This window comes from Nerophis ophidion, linkage group LG03 (assembly GCF_033978795.1).
Source record: "Nerophis ophidion isolate RoL-2023_Sa linkage group LG03, RoL_Noph_v1.0, whole genome shotgun sequence".
Classification (NCBI taxonomy): Eukaryota; Metazoa; Chordata; class Actinopteri; order Syngnathiformes; family Syngnathidae; genus Nerophis; species Nerophis ophidion.
This window is the reverse complement of record NC_084613.1, coordinates 10,821,301-10,845,840: the sequence shown is the minus strand read 5'-3', so window position 1 is coordinate 10,845,840 and position 24,540 is coordinate 10,821,301. Positions and strand designations below refer to the sequence as shown.

Sequence of the window (24,540 nt, the reverse complement as noted above, 5' to 3'; positions counted from 1 at the left end):
GGTGGGTAGTAACGCACTACATTTACTCCGTTACATCTACTTGAGTAACTTTTGGGATAAATTGTACTTCTAAAAGTAGTTTTTATGCAACATACTTTTACTTTTACTTGAGTATATTTATAGAGAAGAAGCGCTACTTTTACTCCGCTCCATTTATCTACACCCAGCTCGTTACTCGCTACTTTTTTATCGATCTATTAATGTTTGTTTTGGTTTTTCAAAGTAGGATCTACGCATGCTTGCGTTTTCTCCAATCACATGCAGTCAACTGGTGACGTTGGACCAATCAAACAGAGCCAGCCGGTCACATGACCGTCACACGTAAAACCCGACTAAAACAAGTTGAAAAACCTAGTGGTCAATTGTACGGAATATGTACTGTTCTGTGCAATCTACTAATAAAAGTTTTAAATAATCAATCAAAAGTATAAAGGAAAAAAGACACTTTTTATTTCAACCGTACTTCCCGTCAAAAGCCTAAAGACTGATCGCACAGTTCCTGTCTTCACAATACAAGCGCCGCTCCATCGCCCCTGCGCTAACAAAATAAGAGTATCCGAAAGCCAGCGCAAACAAGCTGGCAAGCTACGGAATTTGCCACCAATATATTTCTTGTTAAGTGTATAAAAACAAATATGGAAGCTGTGGTATTAGACAGAAAGGAGGACTTTTTTCTCCTCCATTTGAAAACGTGGATGTTATCGGCACTATACTGTCTGATTCCAATCAATGCAAGTCATCAGAATCAGGTAATACACCAACTTGTATTCTTGTCTTCATGAAAGATTGGAATCTATATGTTAAACATGCATGTATATTCATTAAAACAACTTTAACATGTCAACAAAAACGGCAAAATAAATACATATAAATTATATACTGTGTATATATAAATTTATGTATATATATATATATGAAATGTGTATGTATGTATATGTATATATGAGGTAGATCACCTCGACTTGGTCATTTATTAGGTAATTGATTAACGTTGAAAAACTTATTGGGGTGTTACCATTTAGTGGTCAATTGTACGGAATATGTACTGTACTGTGCAATCTACTAATTAAAGTTTTAATCAATCGATCAAAAGTGTAAAGGAAAAAAGACACTTTTTATTTCAACCGTACTTCCCGTCAAAAGCCTAAAGACTGATCGCACAGTTCCTGTCTTCACAATAAAAGCGCCGCTCCATCGCCCCTGCGCTAACAAAATAAGAGTCTCTGAAAGCCAGCGCAAACAAGCTGGCAAGCTACGGAGTTTGCCACCAATGTATTTCTTGTTAAGTGTATAAAAACAAATATGGAAGCTGTGGTATTAGACAGAAAGGAGGACTTTTTTCTCCTCCATTTGAAAACGTGGACGTTATCGGCACTATCCATCCATCCATTTTCTACCGCTTATTCCCTTTTGGGGTCGCGGGGGGCGCTGGCGCCTATCTCAGCTACAATCGGGCGGAAGGCGGGGTACACCCTGGACAAGTCGCCACCTCATCGCAGGTTATCGGCACTGTACTGTCTGATTCCAATCAATGCAAGTCATCAGAATCAGGTAATACACCAACTTGTATTCTTGTCTTCATGAAAGATTGGAATCTATATGTTAAACATGCATGTATATTCATTAAAACACCTTTAACATGTCAACAAAAACGGCAAAATAAATACATATAAATTATATACTGTGTATATATAAATTTATGTATATATATATATATGAAATGTGTATGTATGTATATGTATATATGAGGTAGATCACCTCGACTTGGTCATTTATTAGGTAATTGATTAACGTTGAAAAACTTATTGGGGTGTTACCATTTAGTGGTCAATTGTACGGAATATGTACTGTACTGTGCAATCTACTAATAAAAGTTTCAATCAATCAAAAGTGTAAAGGAAAAAAGACACTTTTTATTTCAACCGTACTTCCCGTCAAAAGCCTAAAGACTGATCGCACAGTTCCTGTCTTCACAATAAAAGCGCCGCTCCATCGCCCCTGCGCTAACAAAATAAGAGTCTCCGAAAGCCAGCGCAAACGAGCTTGCAAGCTACGGAGTTTGCCGCCAATATATTTCTTGTTAAGTGTATAAAAAAAAATATGGAAGCTGTGGTATTAGACAGAAAGGAGGACTTTTTTCTCCTCCATTTGAAAACGTGGACGTTATCCGCACTAAACTGTCTGATTCCAATCAATGCAAGTCATCAGAATCAGGTAATACACCAACTTGTATTCTTGTCTTCATGAAAGATTGGAATCTATATGTTAAACATGCATGTATATTCATCAAAACACCTTTAACATGTCAACAAAAACGGCAAAATAAATACATATAAATTATATACTGTGTATATATAAATGTATGTATGTATATATATGTATATATATATATATATATATATATATATATATATACATATATATATATATGATATGTGTATGTATGTATATGTATATATGAGGTAGATCACCTCGATTTGGTCATTTATTAGGTAATTGATTAACGTTGAAAAACTTATTGGGGTGTTACCATTTAATGGTCAATTGTACGGAATATGTACTGTACTGCGCAATCTACTAATAAAAGTTTCAATCAATCAATCAAAAGTGTAAAGGAAAAAAGACACTTTTTATTTCAACCGTACTTCCCGTCATAAGCCTAAAGACTGATCGCACAGTTCCTGTCTTCACAATAAAAGCGCCGCTCCATCGCCCCTGCGCTAACAAAATAAGAGTCTCCGAAAGCCAGCGCAAACAAGCTTACAAGCTATGGAGTTTGCCGCCAATATATTTCTTGTTAAGTGTATAAAAAGGAATATGGGAGCTGGACAAAAAAGATGCCAAAAAACGACGTTCATGTGGTATTAGACAGAAAGGAGGACTTTTTTCTCCCCCTATTGTATAACGTGGACCTTATCGGCACTATACTGTCTGATTCCAATCAATGCAAGTCATCAGAATCAGGTAATACACCAACTTGTATTCTTGTGAAATATTTCTTCAAACTTGTTATGATTAAAATTTAAAAAAAATATTCTGGCAAAACTAGAAAATCTGTAGAATCAAATTTGAATCTTATTTCAAAGTATTTTGAATTTCTTTAAAAAAATGTTGTTCTGGAAAATCTAGAAGAAATAATGATTTGTCTTTGTTAGAAATATAGCTTGGTCCAATTTGTTATATATTCTAACAAAGTGCAGATTGGATTTTGACCTATTTAAAACATGTCATCAAAATTCTAGGAAAAATTACTAAAGATGTTCCGCAAATTCTTTTTTAAATTTTTTCAAAAAAACTGAAATCAGCTGTTTTTTCTCTGTATTTTTTTCAGTTGAATTTTGAATTTTAAAGAGTCGAAAGTGAAGATAAACTATGTTTCAAAATGTAGTTTTCATTTTTTTCCTGTTTTCTCCTCTTTCAAACCGTTCGATTAAGAATTTTTTTCAACATTTATTCTCTACAAAAAACCTTTCGTAAAAGGAAAAAAAATGTACGACGGAATGACGGACAGAAATACCCTTTTTTATATATATAGATTTATTTATCAAAGGTAAATTGAGCAAATTGGCTATTTCTGGCAATTTATTTAAGTGTGTATCAAACTGGTAGCCCTTCGCATTCATCAGTACCCAAGAAGTAGCTCTTGGTTTCAAAAAGGTTGGTGGCCCCTGCTTTGAATAATGGTGCTGACGTTCAAAGAATTCTTGACAAAGCTTTGCCTTAATTATGCGTTCCGCCGCGGTGACTTTTATGCACCGACAATGACACTTCATTCAAACAAGCCACACCTTTTCTGGTTACAGGCAGGTTTTAGTGTTTGTATTCACCCCCAGTCGTCACTACATAAATATGTGATCATGAATCTGTTGGAATAAGTGGAGATGTGACATAAGTACCAGCAAATTAAAAACATTTTGGATGCTACAGAATGGTTGGAAATGAGGTAACAACTAATGAGCGAGGGTCAGAGTTGCTTGATATTATTGAAGGAAATCTTCGTTGTTATTATTGTCATTTCATGTCCTTGTGGTGGAGAATAATAATACAATAATACAACTTTAACATTTGACAACCAAATAATAAAACGAGGTGACTCGGTAAAAAATCGGGGTATTATCTTCGACCCAACTCTCTCCTTTGAGTCACACATTAAAAGCGTTACTAAAACGGCCTTCTTTCATCTCTGTAATATCAAAATGAGATCATTATCCATGCGTTTGTTACGCCTCGTCTCGATTACTGGAACGTATTATTTTCGGGTCTCCCCATGTCTAGCATTAAAAGATTACAGTTGGTACAAAATGCGGCTGCTAGACTTTCGACAAGAACAAGAAAGTTTGATCACATTACGCCTGTACTGGCTCACCTGCACTGGCTTCCTGTGCACTTAAGATGGGACTTTAAGGTTTTACTACTTACGTATAAAATACTACACGGTCTAGCTCCAGCCTATCTTGCCGATTGTATTGTACCATATGTCCCGGCAAGAAATCTGCCTTCAAAGGACTCCGGCTTATTAGTGATTCCTAGAGCCCCAAAAAAGTCTGCGGGCTATAGAGCGTTTTCCGTTCGGGCTCCAGTACTCTGGAATGCCCTCCCGGTAAAAGTTTGAGATGCCACCTCAGTAGAAGCATTCAAGTCTCACCTTAAAACTCATCTGTATACTCTAGCCTTTAAATAGACTCCCTTTTTAGACCAGTTGATCTGCCGCTTCTTTTCTTTCTCCTATGTCCCCCCCCTCCGGTCCGATGACCATGGATGAAGTACTGGCTGTCCAGAGTCGAGACCCAGGATGGACCGCTCGCCTGTATCGGTTGGGGACATCTCCACGCTGCTGATCCGCCTCCGCTTGAGATGGTTTCCTGTGGACGGGACTCTCGCTGCTGTCGTGGATCCGCTTGAACTGAACTCTCGCGGCTGTGTTGGAGCCACTATGGATTGAACTTTCACAGTATCATGTTAGACCCGCTCGACATCCATTGCTTTCGGTCCCCTAGAGGGGGGGTGCCCACATCTGAGGTCCTCTCCAAGGTTTCTCATAGTCAGCATTGTCACTGGCGTCCCACTGGATGTGAATTCTCCCTGCCCACTGGGTGTGAGTTTTCCTTGCCCTTTTGTGGGTTCTTCCGAGGATGTTGTAGTCGTAATGATTTGTGCAGTCCTTTGAGACATTTGTGATTTGGGGCTATATAAATAAACATTGATTGATTGATTGAGATGACGTCATCTTCAGTCGTTGCTTTTATCTCGATGTCTTTACGTACCAATACTTTACTTCCTCCGTTTAACAAGATGGACATTTTGCAATTGCCGCTTAAAATGGCAGAAGGTTCCTTCTTCACACGCGTCCAAATACACACCAAATACATACAAACCCCGTTTCCATATGAGTTGGGAAATTGTGTTAGATGTAAATATAAACGGAATCCAATGATTTGCAAATCATTTTCAACCCATATTCAATTGAATGTACTACAAAGACAAGATGTTTGATGTTCAAACTCATAAACCTTTTTTTTTTTTTTTGCAAATGATAATTAACTTAGAATTTCATGGCTGCAACACGTGCCAAAGTAGTTGGGAAAGGGCATGTTCACCACTGTGTTAAATAAATGCTAAATGGGTTGTACTTGTATTGCGCTTTTCTACCTTCAAGGTACTCAAAGCGCTTTGACACTACTTCCACATTTACCCATTCACACACACACATTCACACACTGATGGAGGGAGCTGCCATGCAAGGCGCTAACCAGCACCCATCAGGAGCAAGGGTGAAGTGTCTTGCTCAGGACACAACAGATATTACATCTGGATGTAAAAATGGAGACCGATTTTTGAAGCTTTTCAGGTGGAATTCTTTCCCATTCTTGTTTTTTGTACAACTTAAGTTGTTCAACAGTCCGGGGTCTCCGTTGTAGTATTTTAGGCTTCATAATGGGGACGGCGTGGCGCAGTTGGGAGAGTGGCCGTGTCAGCAACCTGAGGGTTCCTGGTTCAATCCCCACCTTCTACCAACCACGTCACGTCTGTTGTGTCCTTGAGCAAGACACTTCACCCTTGCTCCTGATGGCTCGTGGTTAGGGCCTTGCATGGCAGCTCCCTCCATCAGTGTGTGAATGTGTGTGTAAATGGGTAAATGTGGAAGTAGTGTCAAAGCGCTTTGAGTACCTTGAAGGTAGAAAAGCGCTATACAAGTACAACCCATTTACCATAACCCATAATGCGCCAAACATTTTCAATGGGAGACAGGTCTGGACTACAGTCAAGCCAGTCTAGTACCCGCACTCTTTTACTATGAAGCCTCGCTGTTGTAACAAGTGACTTGGCATTGTCTTGCTGAAATAAGTAGGGGCGTCCACGATAACGTTGCTTGGATGACAACATATGTTGCTCCATATGTTGTTTCAGCATTAATGGTTCCTTCACAGATGTGTAAGTTACCCATGCCTTGGGCACTAATACACCCCCATACCATCACAGATGCTGGCTTTTCAACTTTGTGCCTGGAACAATCCAGGTAGTTATTTTCCTCTTTGTTCCAGACAGGACATGATGTCCAGTTTCCAAAAACAATTTGTAATGTGGACTCGTCAGACCACAGAACACTGTTCCACTTTGCATCAGTCCAATTTAGATGAGCTCGGGCCCAGCATTTCTGGGTGTTGTTGATAAATGCGTTTGGCTTTGCGTAGTGGGCTTCACGGGGGAAGAGGGGTTAGTGCGTCTGCCTCACAATACGAAGGTCCTGCAGTCCTGGGTTCAATCCCAGGCTCGGGATCTTTCTGTGTGGAGTTTACATGTTCTCCCCGTGAATTTCCCTCCGGGTACTCCGGCTTCCTCCCACTTCCAAAGACATGCACCTGGGGATAGGTTGATTGGCAACACTAAAAATTGGCCCTAGTGTGTGAATGTGAGCGTGAATGTTGTCTGTCTATCTGTGTTGGCCCTGCGATGAGGTGGCGACTTGTCCAGGGTGTACGCCGCTTTCTTCCCGATTGTAGCTGAGATAGGCGCCAGCGCCCCCCGCGACCCCAAAAGGGAATAAGCGGTAGAAAGTGGATGGATGGGTTTTGCATAGTACAGTTTTACCTTGCACTTACAGATGTAGCGACCAACTGTAGTTACTGACAGGGGTTTTCTGAAGTGTTCCTGGGCCCACGTGGTGATCTCCTTTACACACTGATGTCAGTTTTTGATGCAGTACCGCCTGAGAGATCGAAGGTTTGTAATATCATTACTTACGTTCAGTGATTTCTCCAGATTTTCTGAACCTCTTGATGATATTACGAAGCGCAAATGGTGAAATCCCTAAATTCCTTGCAATAGCTGGTTGAGAAATGTTGCTCGGGCATTTGTTGACAAAGCGGCGACCCTCGCCCCGTTCCGTGTTTGTGAACGACTGAGCTTTTCATGGGAGCTGCTTTTATACCCAATCATGGCTCCCACCTGTTCCCTATCAGCCTGTTCAACTATGGGATGTTCCAAATAAGTGTTTGATAAGCATTCCTCAACTCTCTCTGTCTTTTTTGCCACTTGTGCCAGCTTTTTTGAAACACAAACTCTGGGGTGGGAAAAACGCTGCTCAGCAAGTTTTAATGGGAATGTTTCACATCTCTGGCACAAACAAAAGGTCTTCTCCTATTGCATCTGATATCGTTCCAGGTATCCTCTGCAAGAAAATACGAGAAATATGCCAAATATATACCAATATACAAATTTATGTGATGATTATTGCAGGGTAAAATAAACGTTGGATGGACTTTTCTCGTATGAATGACGAGATATAGAAGCTGTACTGATACCTCCTCTGAAGTTGATTATCGCACAGTCCTGGTTGCCATTGTTGTTAGGACGGTTGTTTCCAAAGTTGGTGAAATCTACAATTGAGCCATCGGTCCAAATAAAAGAATCCTCCTAGAAGACACATTACATTTATCGACAATAAGCAGGGGCGTCCATGATAACATTGCTTGGATGACAACATGTGTTGCTCCAAAACCTGTATGTACCTTTCAGCATTAATGGTGCCTTCACAGATGTGTAAGTTACCCATGCCTTGGGCACTAATACACCCCCCTTACCATCACAGATGCTGGTTTTTCAACTTTGCGCCTAGAACGATCCGGAGGGTTCCTTTCCTCTTTGGTCCGGAAGACATGACGTCCACAGTTTCCCAAAACAATTTGAAATGTGGACTCGTCAGACCACAGAAGACTTTTACACTTTGCATCAGTCCATCTTAGATGATCTCCGGCCCAGCAAAGCCGGCAGTGTTTCTGGGTGTTGTTGATAAATGGCTCTGGCTTTGAAGTTGTTGTGTTTATTGAATAATTTGACCTCTGAAGTGAAGCCGAATGAGCAAGTAATGATCAGCGGACGATGTTCAGTTCATTTTATATCGGACATGCAAACCACATAGCAATTGTGCACAAACTAAGGTTGACAGTTTTCTTTTCAACGTGTCCGAGGAGGAGTAGGAAGAAGCATATCTTGTTAAATCCCACCCTTTCTCAACATAACAATTATCAGAGCGATATAAATTTAATTTTGTTCCATCCTTGTGTTCGGTATACACCACTTCCAAATTTTTACACAATTGGCAAACGGTCAGGACCTGGTCCAACAAAATTACTGGGTCTGTTAGTATTGGCACTTCGAACAGTCCTGGTCGTCTCGTGTTGTTTAACATCTTGACACCCCGGGACCAAGAACGATAGTCAGCCATCCTCAGTTCCTCGGCATTGCGAGGGCCCAGACCGACCGTTCCCAGGGGGAAAAGTGGCCATTTAGCCCAGAGCTCCATGGAGCACCACCAGCATGTGTACGGTATACACCACTTCAAAGTTTTTGGACAATTGGCGAACAGTCAGGACCAGGTCCAACAAAACTACTAGGTCAGTTAGGATTGGCATTTCGGACAGTCCTGGTTATCTTGTGTCGTTTAACATCTTGATCGATAGTCAGTCATCCTCAGTTCCTCGCCATTGCAAGGGCCCAGACCAACCGTTCCCAGGGGGAAAAGTGGCCATTTAGCCCAGAGCTCCATGGAGCAGCACCAGCATGTGTACGGTATACACCACTTCAAAGTTTTTGGACAATTGGCGAACAGTCAGGACCAGGTCCAACAAAACTACTAGGTCAGTTAGGATTGGCATTTCGGACAGTCCTGGTCATCTTGTGTCGTTTAACATCTTGATCGATAGTCAGTCATCCTCAGTTCCTCGCCATTGCAAGGGCCCAGACCAACCGTTCCCAGGGGGAAAAGTGGCCATTTAGCCCAGAGCTCCATGGAGCAGCACCAGCATGTGTTCGGTATACACCACTTCAAAGTTTTTACACAATTGGCGAACGGTCAGGACCAGGTCAAACAAAACTACTAGGTCTGTTAGGATTGGCACTCTGGACAGTCCTGGTCGTCTTGTGTCGTTTAAAATCTTGACACCCCGGGACCAAGATCGATAGTCAGCCATCCTCAGTTCCTCGCCATTGCAAGGGCCCAGACCGACTGTTCCCAGGGGGAAAATGGCCATTTAGCCCAGAGCTCCATGGCGCGGCACCAGCATGTGTACGGTATACACCACTTCAAAGTTTTTGGACAATTGGCGAACAGTCAGGACCAGGTCCAACAAAACTACTAGGTCAGTTAGGATTGGCATTTCGGACAGTCCTGGTTATCTTGTGTCGTTTAACATCTTGATCGATAGTCAGTCATCCTCAGTTCCTCGCCATTGCAAGGGCCCAGACCAACCGTTCCCAGGGGGAAAAGTGGCCATTTAGCCCAGAGCTCCATGGAGCAGCACCAGCATGTGTACGGTATACACCACTTCAAAGTTTTTGGACAATTGGCGAACAGTCAGGACCAGGTCCAACAAAACTACTAGGTCAGTTAGGATTGGCATTTCGGACAGTCCTGGTCATCTTGTGTCGTTTAACATCTTGATCGATAGTCAGTCATCCTCAGTTCCTCGCCATTGCAAGGGCCCAGACCAACCGTTCCCAGGGGGAAAAGTGGCCATTTAGCCCAGAGCTCCATGGAGCAGCACCAGCATGTGTTCGGTATACACCACTTCAAAGTTTTTACACAATTGGCGAACGGTCAGGACCAGGTCAAACAAAACTACTAGGTCTGTTAGGATTGGCACTCTGGACAGTCCTGGTCGTCTTGTGTCGTTTAAAATCTTGACACCCCGGGACCAAGATCGATAGTCAGCCATCCTCAGTTCCTCGCCATTGCAAGGGCCCAGACCGACTGTTCCCAGGGGGAAAATGGCCATTTAGCCCAGAGCTCCATGGCGCGGCACCAGCATGTGTTCGGTATACAACACTTGCAAGTTTTTACACAATTGGCGAACGGTCAGGACCTGGTCCAACAAAACTACTAGGTCTGTTAAGATTGGCAGTTTGGACAGTCCTGGTCATCTCATGTTGTTTAACATCTTGATCGATAGTCAGTCATCCTCAGTTCCTCGCCATTGCAAGGGCCCAGACCGACCGTTCCCAGGTGGAAAATGACCATTTAGCCCAGAGCTCCATGGAGCACCACCAGCATGTGTTCGGTATACAACACTTGCAAGTTTTTACACAATTGGCGAACGGTCAGGACCTGGTCCAACAAAACTACTAGCTCTGTTAGGATTGGCACTCTGGACAGTCCTGGTCGTCCTGTGTCGTTTAACATCCTGACACCACGGGACCAAGATCGATAGTCAGCCATCCTCAGTTCCTCGCCACTGCAAGGGCCCAGACCGACCGTTCCCAGGGGGAAAATGGCCATTTAGCCCAGAGCTCCATGGAGCACCACCAGCATGTGTTCAGTATACACCACTTCAAAGTTTTTACACAATTGGCAAACGGTCAGGACCTGGTCCAACAAAACTACTAGCTCTGTTAGGATTGGCACTCTGGACAGTCCTGGTCGTCTTGTGTCGTTTAACATCTTGACACCCCGGGACCAAGATCGATAGTCAGCCATCCTCAGTTCCTCGCCATTGCAAGGGCCCAGACCGACCGTTCCCAGGTGGAAAATGACCATTTAGCCCAGAGCTCCATGGAGCACCACCAGCATGTGTTCGGTATACAACACTTGCAAGTTTTTACACAATTGGCGAACGGTCAGGACCTGGTCCAACAAAACTACTAGCTCTGTTAGGATTGGCACTCTGGACAGTCCTGGTCGTCCTGTGTCGTTTAACATCCTGACACCCCGGGACCAAGATCGATAGTCAGCCATCCTCAGTTCCTCGCCACTGCAAGGGCCCAGACCGACCGTTCCCAGGGGGAAAATGGCCATTTAGCCCAGAGCTCCATGGAGCACCACCAGCATGTGTTCAGTATACACCACTTCAAAGTTTTTACACAATTGGCAAACGGTCAGGACCTGGTCCAACAAAACTACTAGCTCTGTTAGGATTGCCACTCTGGACAGTCCTGGTCGTCTTGTGTCGTTTAACATCTTGACACCCCGGGACCAAGATCGATAGTCAGCCATCCTCAGTTCCTCGCCATTGCAAGGGCCCAGACCGACCGTTCCCAGTGGGAAAATGACCATTTAGCCCAGAGCTCCATGGAGCAGCACCAGCATGTGTTCGGTATACACCACTTCAAAGTTTTTACACAATTGGCGAACGGTCAGGACCAGGTCAAACAAAACTACTAAGTCTGTTAGGATTGGCACTCCGGACAGTCCTGGTCGGCTTGTGTCGTTTAACATCTTGACACCCTTGGACCAAGATCGATAGTCAGCCATCCTCAGTTCCTCGCCATTGCAAGGGCCCAGACCGACCGTTCCCAGGGGGAAAATGGCCATTTAGCCCAGAGCTCCATGGAGCAGCACCAGCATGTGTTCGGTATACACCACTTCAAAGTTTTTACACAGTTGGCGAACGGTCAGGACCAGGTCAAACAAAACTACTAAGTCTGTTAGGATTGGCACTCTGGACAGTCCTGGTCGGCTTGTGTCGTTTAACATCTTGACACCCTTGGACCAAGATCGATAGTCAGCCATCCTCAGTTCCTCGCCATTGCAAGGGCTCAGACCGACCGTTCCCAGGGGGAAAATGGCCATTTAGCCCAGAGCTCCATGGCACGGCACCAGCATGTGTTCGGTATACAACACTTGCAAGTTTTTACACAATTGGCGAACGGTCAGGACCTGGTCCAACAAAACTACTAGGTCTGTTAAGATTGGCAGTTTGGACAGTCCTGGTCATCTCGTGTCGTTTAACATCTTGATCGATAGTCAGTCATCCTCAGTTCCTCGCCATTGTAAGGGCCCAGACCAACCGTTCCCAGGGGGAAAAGTGGCCATTTAGCCCCGAGCTCCATGGAGCACCACCAGCATGTGTAAAGTATACACCACTTCAAAGGTTTTACACAATTGGCGAACCGCCAGGACCTGGTCCAACAAAACTACTAACTCTGTTAGTATTGGCACTCCGGACAGTCTTGGTCGTCTTTTGTCGGTCACATCTTGACACCCCGGGACCAAGATCGATAGTCAGCCATCCTCAGTTCCTCGCAATTGCAAGGGCCCAGACCGACCGTTCCCAGGGGAAAATGGCCATTTATCCCAGAGCTTCGTAGAGCAGCACCAGCATGTGTTCGGTATACACCACTTCAAAGTTTTTACACAATTGGCAAACGGTCAGGACCTGGTCCAACAAAACTACTAACTCTGTTAGTATTGGCACTCCGGACAGTCTTGGTCGTCTTTTGTCGGTCACATCTTGACACCCCGGGACCAAGATCGATAGTCAGCCATCCTCAGTTCCTCGCAATTGCAAGGGCCCAGACCGACCGTTCCCAGGGGAAAAATGGCCATTTAACCCATAACTCCATGGAGCAGCACCGGCATGTATTCGGTATACACCACTTCAAAGTTTTTACACAATTGGCGAACGGTCAGGACCTGGTCCAACAAAACTACTAGGTCTGTTAGGATTGGCATTTCGGACAGTCCTGGTCATCTTGTGTCGTTTAACATTTTGATCGATAGTCAGCCATCCTCAGTTCCTCGCCATTGCAAGGGCCCAGACCAACCGTTCCCAGGGGGAAAAGTGGCCATTTAGCCCCGAGCTCCATGGAGCAGCACCAGCATGTGTTCGGTATACACCACTTCAAAGTTTTTACACAACTGCCGAACAGTCAGGACCTGGTCCAACAAAACTACTAGGTCTGTTAGGATTGGCACTCTGCTGGACAGTCCTGGTCGTCTTGTGTCGTTTAACATCTTGACACCCCGGGACCAAGATCGATAGTCAGCCATCCTCAGTTCCTCGCCATTGCAAGGGCCCAGACCGACCGTTCCTAGGGGGAAAATGGCCATTTAACCCAGAGCTCCGTGGAGCACCACCAGCATGTGTTCGGTATATACCACTTCAAAGTTTTTACACAATTGGCGAACGGCCAGGACCTGGTCCAACAAAACTACTAACTCTGTTAGTATTGGCACTCCGGACAGTCTTGGTCGTCTTTTGTCGGTCACATCTTGACACCCCGGGACCAAGATCGATAGTCAGCCATCCTCAGTTCCTCGCAATTGCAAGGGCCCAGACCGACCGTTCCCAGGGGAAAAATGGCCATTTAACCCATAACTCCATGGAGCAGCACCGGCATGTATTCGGTATACACCACTTCAAAGTTTTTACACAATTGGCGAACGGTCAGGACCTGGTCCAACAAAACTACTAGGTCTGTTAGGATTGGCATTTCGGACAGTCCTGGTCATCTTGTGTCGTTTAACATTTTGATCGATAGTCAGCCATCCTCAGTTCCTCGCCATTGCAAGGGCCCAGACCAACCGTTCCCAGGGGGAAAAGTGGCCATTTAGCCCCGAGCTCCATGGAGCAGCACCAGCATGTGTTCGGTATACACCACTTCAAAGTTTTTACACAACTGCCGAACGGTCAGGACCTGGTCCAACAAAACTACTAGGTCTGTTAGGATTGGCACTCTGCTGGACAGTCCTGGTCGTCTTGTGTCGTTTAACATCTTGACACCCCGGGACCAAGATCGATAGTCAGCCATCCTCAGTTCCTCGCCATTGCAAGGGCCCAGACCGACCGTTCCTAGGGGGAAAATGGCCATTTAACCCAGAGCTCCGTGGAGCACCACCAGCATGTGTTCGGTATATACCACTTCAAAGTTTTTACACAATTGGCGAACGGCCAGGACCTGGTCCAACAAAACTACTAACTCTGTTAGTATTGGCACTTCGAACAGTCCTGGTCGTCCCGTGTTGTTTAACATCTTGACACCCCGGGACCAAGATCGATAGTCAGTCATCCTCAGTTCCTCGCCATTGCAAGGGCCCAGACCGACCGTTCCCAGGGGGAAAATGGCCATTTAGCCCAGAGCTCCATGGAGCACCACCAGCATGTGTTCAGTATACACCACTTCAAAGTTTTTACACAATTGGCGAACGGTCAGGACCTGGTCCAACAAAACTACTAGCTCTGTTAGGATTGGTACTCTGGACAGTCCTGGTCATCTTGTGTCGTTTAACATCTTGATCGATAGTCAGTCATCCTCAGTTCCTCGCCATTGCAAGGGCCCAGACCAACCGTTCCCAGGGGGAAAAGTGGCCATTTAGCCCAGAGCTCCATGGAGCACCACCAGCATGTGTTCAGTATACACCACTACAAAGTTTTTACACAATTGGCGAACGGTCAGGACCTGGTCCAACAAAACTACTAGGTCTGTTAGGATTGGCATTTCGGACAGTCCTGGTCATCTTGTGTCGTTTAACATCTTGATCGATAGTCAGTCATCCTCAGTTCCTCGCCATTGCAAGGGCCCAGACCAACCGTTCCCAGGGGGAAAAGTGGCCATTTAGCCCAGAGCTCCATGGAGCACCACCAGCATGTGTTCAGTATACACCACTACAAAGTTTTTACACAATTGGCGAACGGTCAGGACCTCGTCCAACAAAACTACTAGCTCTGTTAGGATTGCCACTCTGGACAGTCTTGGTCGTCCTGTGTCGTTTAACATCTTGACACCCCGGGACCAAGATCGATAGTCAGCCATCCTCAGTTCCTCGCCACTGCAAGGGCCCAGACCGACCATTCCCAGGGGGAAAACGGCCATTCCGCTACCAAATACAAACACATGCTAGCTCCAATCATGTAAAATAATTGTATACGGTATATTTTACCTCACTATCTATCACTAATCTCTTCCGCGTATGTGCTAGTGACGCGCTTGAAGAGAAGTTGTTTGGCGCCACCTGCTGTTTGCGTTGTTTAATTTATAGACGGCAAATAAAAGATGCCACTTCTTTGTCGGAATCCTACTTGCCAAACCTCCCGATTTTCCCGGGAGACTCCAAATTTCAGTGCTCCTCCCAAAAATCTCCCGGGGCAACCATTCTCCAGGATTTCTCCCGATTTCCAACAGTATTGGGGGCGTGCCTTAAAGGCACTGTCTTTTGCGTCCTCTACAACCTGTCTTCACGTCCGATTTTCTTTCATACTAACACCATGCCGGTCCACTTACATAAAATATGCGACTTTTACACACACACATAAGTGAATGCGAGCATACTTGGTCAACAGCCATATAGGTCACACTGATGGTGGCCGTGTAAACAATTTTAACACTGTTAGAAATATGCGCCACTCCTTGAACCCACACCAATCAAGAATAACAAACACATTTCGGGAGAACATCCGCACCGTAACACAACATGAACACAACAGAACAAATACCCAGAATCCCTTGCAGTACTAACTCTTCCGTGACGCTACAATATACACACCCCCCGTTACCACCAAACCCCGCCCTCCCCACTCCTTCATCTCCCAAATTCGGAGGTCTCAAGGTTGGCAAGTAATGGTCGGAATGTTTTCTCGGGATAAAGTACCTTCTTATACGGCGGTCAGTACAATATCTCAAGACTTCTCAAGCCCTTTTTTTTATCGGTAAGTAAATATCTTACCACGACTGCGTCAGTGAATCCAATCCAGGTTGGGTTATTTTCCCCGGTCCTTTGGAAAATCAGTTGTCTGACGAGGGTATTTTCCATCGTGCTGTGAATGGACACCAGGTTCCCACCGAGAATGATGCACACTGTCTGCAAGCAAGAAAAAAAATAACATTTGAACATGACGTAATTTCATGTTTTAAAGAGGATGTGATTTTTTTATTTTTTATTTTACTCATCATCCTTAATCTTATGTGAACAAATAACACTTTTTTCTTCTTTCTGTGCATTCTAAAGAGTAAATAACTGCTAGTAACAGTGTAGGTAATGGGGGGTACTGGACTTTTTGGATCATAGGGCTCACTGCCGATGAATGGTCTATATTTAGAAAAAAAAATGTTTTCATATATGAGGCGCACCGAATTATAAGGTGCATTAAAGGATTAAAGGCCTACTGAAATGAGATTTTATTATTCAAACGGGGATAGCAGGTCCATTCTATGTGTCGTACTTGATCATTTTGCGATATCGCCATATTTTTGCTGAAAGGATTTAGTAGAGAACATCGACGATAAAGTTCGGAACTTTTGGTTGCTAACAGAAAAGCCCTGCCTGTACCGGAAGTCGCAGACGATGACGTCACAAGGGTGATGGCTCCTCACATCCTTACATTGTTTTTAATTGGAGCCTCCAACAAAAACAGCTATTCGGACCGAGAAAACGACAATTTCCCCATTAATTTGAGCGAGGATGAAAGAGTCGTGTTTGAGGATATTTTATAGCGACGGACTAGAAAAAAAATAAATAAAAAATATCAAGTTGAAAAAAAAAACGCGATTGCATTGGGATGGATTCAGATGTTTTTAGACACATTTACTAGGATAATTCTGGGAAATCCCTTATCTTTCTATTGTGTTGCTAGTATTTTAGTGAGTTTAACAGTACCTGATAGTCAGAGAAGTGTGTGTCCACGGGTGTCTTGAGGCCAGTGTCATTTAGGATTTAGTAGAGAACATCCACGATAAAGTTCGGAACTTTTGGTCGCTAACAGAAAAGCCCCTGCCTGTACCGGAAGTAGCAGACGATGATGTCACAAGTTGATGGCTCCTCACATCCTTACATTGTTTTTAATGGGAGCCTCCAACAAAAACAGCTATTCGGACCGAGAAACCGACAATTTCCCCATTAATTTGAGCGAGGATGAAAGAGTCGTGTTTGAGGATATTGATAGCGACGGACTAGATAAAAAAATAAATTAAAAATGTCAAGTTGAAAAAAAAACGCGATTGCATTGGGACGGATTCCGATGTTTTTAGACACATTTACTAGGATAATTCTGGGAAATCCCTTATCTTTCTATTGTGTTGCTAGCGTTTTAGTGAGTTTAATAGTACCTGATAGTCGGAGAAAAGTGTGTCCACGAGTGTTTTGAGGCCAGTGTCATATTTTCGCTGAAAGGATTTAGTAGAGAACATCCACCATAAAGTTCGGAACTTTTGCTTGCTAACAGAAAAGCCCTGCCCTTACCGGAAGTCGCAGACGATGATGTCACAAGGGTGAAGGCTCCTCACATCCTTACATTGTTTTTAATGGGAGCCTCAAACAAAAACAGCTATTTGGACCGAGAAAACGACAATTTCCCCATTAATTTGAGCGAGGATGAAAGAGTCGTGTTTGAGGATATTGATAAAGACGGACTAGCAAAAAAAAAAAAAAAAAAAAAACAAGTTAAAAATAAAAAAAGGCGATTGCATTGGGTCGGATTCCGATGTTTTTAGACACATTTACTAGGATAATTCTGGGAAATCCCTTATCTTTCTATTGTGTTGCTAGTATTTTAGTGAGTTTAACAGTACCTGATAGTCGGAGAAGTGTGTGTCCACGGGTGTCTTGAGGCCAGTGTCATATTTATGCTGAAAGGATTTAGTAGAGAACATCCACGATAAAGTTCGGAACTTTTGGTCGCTAACAGAAAAGCCCTGCCTGTACCGGAAGTAGCAGACGATGACGTCACAAGGGGGAGGGCTCCTCACATCCTTACATTGTTTTTAATGGGAGCCTCCAACAAAAACAGCTATTCGGACCGAGAAACCGACAATTTCCCCATTAATTTGAGCGAGGATGAAAGAGTCGTGGTTGAGGATATTGACAGCGACGGACTAGAAAAAAAATAAATAAAAAATGTCAAGTTGAAAAAAAAAACGCGATTGCATTGGGTCGGATTCCGATGTTTTTAGACACATTTACTAGGATAATTCTGGGAAATCCCTTATCTTTCTATTGTGTTGCTAGTGTTTTAGTGAGTTTAACAGTACCTGATAGTCGGAGAAGTGTGTGTCCACGGGTGTCTTGAGGCCAGTGCCATATTTTTGCTGAAAGGATTTAGTAGAGAACATCCACGATAAAGTTCGGAACTTTTGGTCGCTAACAGAAAAGCCCTGCCTGTACCGGAAGTAGCAGACGATGACGTCACAAGGGGGAGGGCTCCTCACATCCTTACATTGTTTTTAATGGGAGCCTCCAACAAAAACAGCTATTCGGACCGAGAAACCGACAATTTCCCCATTAATTTGAGCGAGGATGAAAGAGTCGTGGTTGAGGATATTGACAGCGACGGACTAGAAAAAAAATAAATAAAAAATGTCAAGTTGAAAAAAAAAACGCGATTGCATTGGGTCGGATTCCGATGTTTTTAGACACATTTACTAGGATAATTCTGGGAAATCCCTTATCTTTCTATTGTGTTGCTAGTGTTTTAGTGAGTTTAACAGTACCTGATAGTCGGAGAAGTGTGTGTCCACGGGTGTCTTGAGGCCAGTGCCATATTTTTGCTGAAAGGATTTAGTAGAGAACATCCACGATAAAGTTCGGAACTTTTCCTTGCTAACAGAAAAGCCCTGCCTGTTCCGGAAGTCGCAGACGATGACGTCACAAGGGTGAGGGCTCCTCACATCTTCACATTGTTTTTAATGGGAGCCTCCAAAAAAAACAGCTATTCGGACCGAGAAAACGACAATTTCCCCATTAATTTGAGCGAGGATGAAAGATTTGTGTTTGAGGATATTGATAGCGACGGACTAGAAAAAAAAAAGAAAAAAAAAAAAAAAAGTTAAAAATAAAAAAAGGCAATTGCATTGGGTCGGATTCCGATGTTTTTAGACACATTTACAAGGATAATTCTGGGAAATCCCTTATCTTTCTATAGTGTTGCTAGTGTTTTAGTGAGTTTAATAGTACCTGATAGTCGGAGAAGTGTGTGTCCACGGGTGTCTTGAGGCCAGTGTCATTTAGGATTTAGTAGAGAACATCCACGATAAAGTTCGCAACTTTTGGTCGCTAACAGAAAAGCCCTGCCTGTACCGGAAGTCGCAGACGATGATGTCACATGATGGCTCCTCACATCCTTACATTGTTTTTAATGGGAGCCTCCAACAAAAAGAGCTATTCGGACCGAGAAACCGACAATTTCCCCATTAATTTGAGCGAGGATGAAAGAGTTGTGTTTGAGGATATTGATAGCGACGGACTAGATAAAAAAATAAATAAAAAATGTCAAGTTGAAAAAAAAAACGCGATAGCATTGGGACGGATTCCGATGTTTTTAGACACATTTACTAGGATAATTCTGGGAAATCCCTTATCTTTCTATTGTGTTGCTAGCGTTTTAGTGAGTTTAATAGTACCTGATAGTCGGAGGTGTGTGTCTTGAGGCTAGTGTCTCAGGGAAGTCGACGGCACCTTAATGGACGACGTAAGCTCAGCTGATCTACGGTAAGTGGCGACTTTTTACCACAATTTTCTCACTGAAAACTGCTGGTTGACATTCGGTTCGGGATCCATGTTCGTTTGACATCTCTGATCCATAGTAAAGTTTCACCGGCGGGAATTTTAAACAAGGAATCACCATGTGTTTGTGTGGCTAAAGGCTAAAGCTTCCCAACTCCATCTTTCTACTTTGACTTCTCCATTATTAATTGAACAAATTGCAAAAGATTCAGCAACACAGATCTCCAAAATACTGTGTAATTATGCCGTTAAAGCAGACGACTTTTAGCTGTGTGTGTGTGCAGCGCTAATATTTCCTAACAGTCCGTGACGTCACGCGTACACCTTTCAAGAAGAAACTCCCGGGAAATTTAAAATTGCAATTTAGTTAACTAAAAAGGCCGTATTGGCATGTGTTGCAATGTTAATATTTCATCATTGATATATAAACTATCAGACTGCGTGGTGGGTAGTAGTGGGTTTCAGTAGGCCTTTAAAGGAGTCATGTTATTTTAATTTTTTCTAAATGTAAAAGACTTCCTTGTGGTCTACATAACATGTAATGGTGGTTCTTTGCTCAAAATGTAGCATAGATGATGTTTTACACATTTTTCAAGCCGCTTTCTGACAGTATATTTTGATGATAATTCATTAGGGACCAACAATGTATTTTAATATTTTTTTATCACTTGGGGTAATCATGGAGAAAATCCCGCAATATTTTGAGTTGATTGTAAAAAAAAAAAAAAAATTTGAAAAGTGTGAAATTGCTCCCGTACCTCTGCAGTTAAAAAGTTAAAGTCATGATCGTCATAGATGAAACAGCGCTCGTTCAACTGAGTCCAGCCTTCAGGGCAGCAATTATCTGCAAAATGTTAATTGGAACAACTAATTTATTCAGCCACAAAATGGTTCTGAAATGCAAAACGTGTCAAATAAGAGCGTAATAGCACCAGCAACCAACCATTCCTGTGGTCAAAACACCACTGTGGAGAAGAAAAGAGCATTGTTGACATGTCTACACTAATTTTTGTACAGTAGAAGCATGAGTTATTAAGAAGAATCAGTCATATTAATTATATTTACTTACACTCCCCGTCAGCAGTCCGCCGACGGCAGCCAGGATCAACAACACCCGTGGAGAAAATGCCATCTGAGCATTTTGGAAAACACATTCAATTTCCAGTGCGGCATTAATTTAGATATTCAAAAGAAGTCAGATGTGCAATCTTACCTTCCCTGATTGACGTCTGAGGATGAGACGATGCGGCAAAGAGCCTCCTTTTAAATGTCATCGACCGCAACCCCAAAAGAAAACTGTCGAAAATAATAACAGGTGTCGTATTTTCGAAAAATGCCTGCAATGTTACTTTTGCTCTTCTGCGGGCGGGACAGTTATGTTAAAAAACAGAAATGACTTCACGTTATAATGGCAGGTTATTATGTCACAAGGCAGCTAAAGACAAGAACAAATTGTGGATAATTTCTACAGGTTTCGCAAGATTACAATCTCCTGTATTCTGGCCCAAAATGTTGTTGTTTTTTTTATTTAAAGCAGTGGCCCCAAACCTTTTTGTATCTGCGGACCGGTCAACGCTTAATAATTTATTTTTTTCTTTGTCATGAAAAAGGGACATTTTTGTCATGAAAAAGGGAGTTTTTTTGTGGTTGGTGCACTATTTGTAAGTGTATATTGTGTTTTTTATGTTGATTTAATTAAAAAAAATTAAATTATTCTGCGGCCCGGTACCAATCGGGCCACAGCCCGGTGGTTGGGGACCACTGATTTAAAGGAGCCCTATGTCAAGTCATCATCAAATGGCCCTAATACGTCAAAAGGCATTGATAAATCCTGTTATTTTCCAATATCTCGATAACTGATAACAGTAGTTCAGCCGGGATGTGCTCATTTCAAAATTACATTTACAGCCCCGAAATCTTGTTATTGTTTTCATTTCGATGTCACCGCACCACACCGTTTGACCAATTAGAAAGTCCGTGAGTGTGTCTCGTCCAGGCTGCCAGTTACGCACCGCCATCTGCATCTGGCTACTGCCACTGGTAAAGTTACTAAACATGTCAGACCTTAGTCAATCTACAAACCCCGTTTCCATATGAGTTGGGAAATTGTGTTAGATGTAAATATAAACGGAATACAATGATTTGCAAATCATTTTCAACCCATATTCTGTTGAATATGCTACAAAGTTCAAACTCAAACATTTTTTTGTTGTTGCAAATTATCATTAACTTTAGAATTTGATGCCAGCAACACATGACAAAGAAGTTGGGAGAGGTGGCAATAAATACTGATAAAGTTGAGGAATACTCATCAAACACTTTTTTGGAACATCCCACAGGTGTGCAGGCTAATTGGTAACAGGTGGGTGCCATGATTGGGTATAAAAGCAGCTTAATGCTAAGTAATTCACAGAAAAGGATAGGGCGAAGGTCACCAATTTGTAAGCAAATTGTCGAACAGTCTTTGAACAACATTTCTCAACGAGCTATTGCAGGGAAGTTAGGGATTTTACCATCCACGGTCCATAAAATCATCAAAAAGTTCAGAAAATCTGGAGAAATCACTGCATATAAGCGATGATATTACAGACCTTTGATCCCTCGGGCGGTACTGCATCAAAAACCGACATCAGTGTGTAAAGGATATCACCACATGGGCTCAGGAACACTTCATAAAACCACTGTCAGTAACTACAGTTGGTCGCTAAATCTGTAAGTGCAAGTTAAAACTCTACTACGCAAAGTGAAAGCCATTTATCAACAACACCCAGGAACCCGCCGGCTTTGCTGGGCCCGAGCTCATCTAAGCTGGACTGATGCAAAAGTGGAAAGGTGTTCTGTGCTGTGACGAGTCCACATTCCAAATTAAATTTGGAAACTGTGGACGTGGTGTCCTACGGAACAAAGAGGAAAATAACCATCAGGATTGTTCTAGGCGCAAAGTTCAAAAGCCAGCATCTGTGATGGTATGGAGGTGTATTAGTGCCCAAGGCATGGGTAACTTACACATCTGGGAAGGCACCATTAATGCTGAAAGGTCCATACAGGTTTTGGAGCAACATATGTTGTCATCCAAGCAAAGTTATCATGGACGCCCCTGCTTATTTCAGCAAAACAATGCCAAGCCACGTGTTACAACAGCGTGGCTTCGTAGTGAATGAGTGCGGGTACTTTCCTGGCCCGCCTGCAGTCCAGACCTGTCTCCCATCGAAATTATGAAGCGTAAAATACGACAACAAGAACCCGCACTGTTGAACAACTTAAGCTGTACATGAAGTAAGAATGGTAAAGAATTCCACTTTCAAAGCTTCAACAATTAGTTTCCTCAGTTCCCAAACGTTTATTGAGTGTTGTTAAAAGAAAAGGTGATGTAACACAGTGGTGAACATGCCCTTTCCCAACTACTTTGGCACGGGTTGCAGCCATAAAATTCAAAGTTAATTATTATTTGCAAAAATAAAAAAAAGGTTATGAGTTCGGACATCAAATATCTTGTCCTCCCCAGGGTTTCTCATAGTCATTCACGTTGACATCCCACTGGGTTGTGAGTTTTTCCTTGCCCTTATGTGGGCCCTGAACCGAGGATGCCCTTGTGGCGATACTTGTGATTTAGGTCTATATAAATAAACATTGATAGATCGATTGAATCTTTCGTCAGAGCGTGGGACGACACCGTACAAGGGTGCAGTGTCTACGCCTTTCTCCTCATTGAGCCAAATGTAATTATGTCTCTGTTTGATTCCTTGCTACTTGTCTTGTTTAATAGATGTCCTCAGTGTTTGAACCTGACAAATACCACTGTTTAATTAAACTTGGTGGTTTGCTTTCTCCAAGGTGAACATTCACCCTATGTAGAACATAATGAGTTAATTACTTCGCTTTAGTGGTACACGACACTGGGCAAAGTTTTGGCAAAAATGTTCATTTCTTGAGAGGGGGACGTACAACTGAGGTACTATAGCAGGGGCCGGGAACCTTTTTGGCTGAGAGAGCCGTGAAAGCCAAATATTTTTAAATGTATTTCCGTGAGAACCGTATTATATTTTTTTAACACTTAATACAACTTTTAAGTAAGACCAACATTTTTAGAGTACAATAAGTCTCTCATTATTTTTAATAGCATAATAACATAATATTTTTAATAACATTTTATTCTGAAGCAAACCAATAATAAATAAAATACTTCTTACCAATAATGTGACTTCTTGAACAGGTGCGGTAGAAAATGGATGGATGGATTAAAATGCATGTGAATGTTTTCCATTTTGAACGTTATTTCTAACACTGTGTTTACCAGCAAAATGATTCATTACTTATTCTGTTAGGCAATGTCAGCTAAGAATGATCTGTGTCAGTTAGTTGGTGACGAACCCCAAGATGCAGAGATGGAAGTAGGCATGGAGTGAGAAAACATGATTAAATAAAGATACTAAAACAAGAACAAACCAAAGGGGTACAACAAAAGGCGCGCACGAGGCGGATAACTAACTAAGAGAGCTAGCATGGGAGCTAGAAAATAAAAGGAGCTTAGCATGGAAGCTAGAAAAAACAAAAAGGGGCCTAGCGTGGAAGCTAGCGGGTAGCGAGCAAGAAAACAGAAGTCGTTACTTGTAAAACAAAACGGAAGCAGGGAACAAAAGACAGTAAGCTACGAACAGAAACCGAAATATAGCTTACCGCTTCGCTGCAATGACAAGACACGACAGGAGCGGCAATACGGAGGTGACATCGACAATATTTTAGCACTGACTGGATGGGAAGACAGGTGTAAATAAGAGCGGGCTGATTGACACCAGGTGTGGCCAGGTGCCAATCAGCCGCATCTGAGGGGA

General features: G+C 43.0%; 1 protein-coding gene across 1 annotated transcript in view; it reads right to left on the bottom strand.

The window, feature by feature from the left end:
* Positions 1–7,566: 7,566 nt before the first annotated feature.
* Positions 7,567–24,540, bottom strand: part of LOC133549110 (galactose-specific lectin nattectin-like) — a 40,034-nt gene continuing 23,060 nt past the window's right edge. Inside the window, exons 2-8 of the mRNA XM_061894247.1 lie at positions 20,922–21,004; positions 20,778–20,840; positions 20,652–20,673; positions 20,467–20,552; positions 15,938–16,072; positions 7,803–7,914; positions 7,567–7,669 (exon numbers count right to left, since the gene is read on the bottom strand). Coding sequence (XP_061750231.1) covers positions 7,593–7,669; positions 7,803–7,914; positions 15,938–16,072; positions 20,467–20,552; positions 20,652–20,673; positions 20,778–20,840 — 495 coding nt within the window. The 5' untranslated portion in view covers positions 20,922–21,004 and the 3' untranslated portion in view covers positions 7,567–7,592. The remainder of the gene's footprint in view (positions 7,670–7,802; positions 7,915–15,937; positions 16,073–20,466; positions 20,553–20,651; positions 20,674–20,777; positions 20,841–20,921; positions 21,005–24,540) is intronic.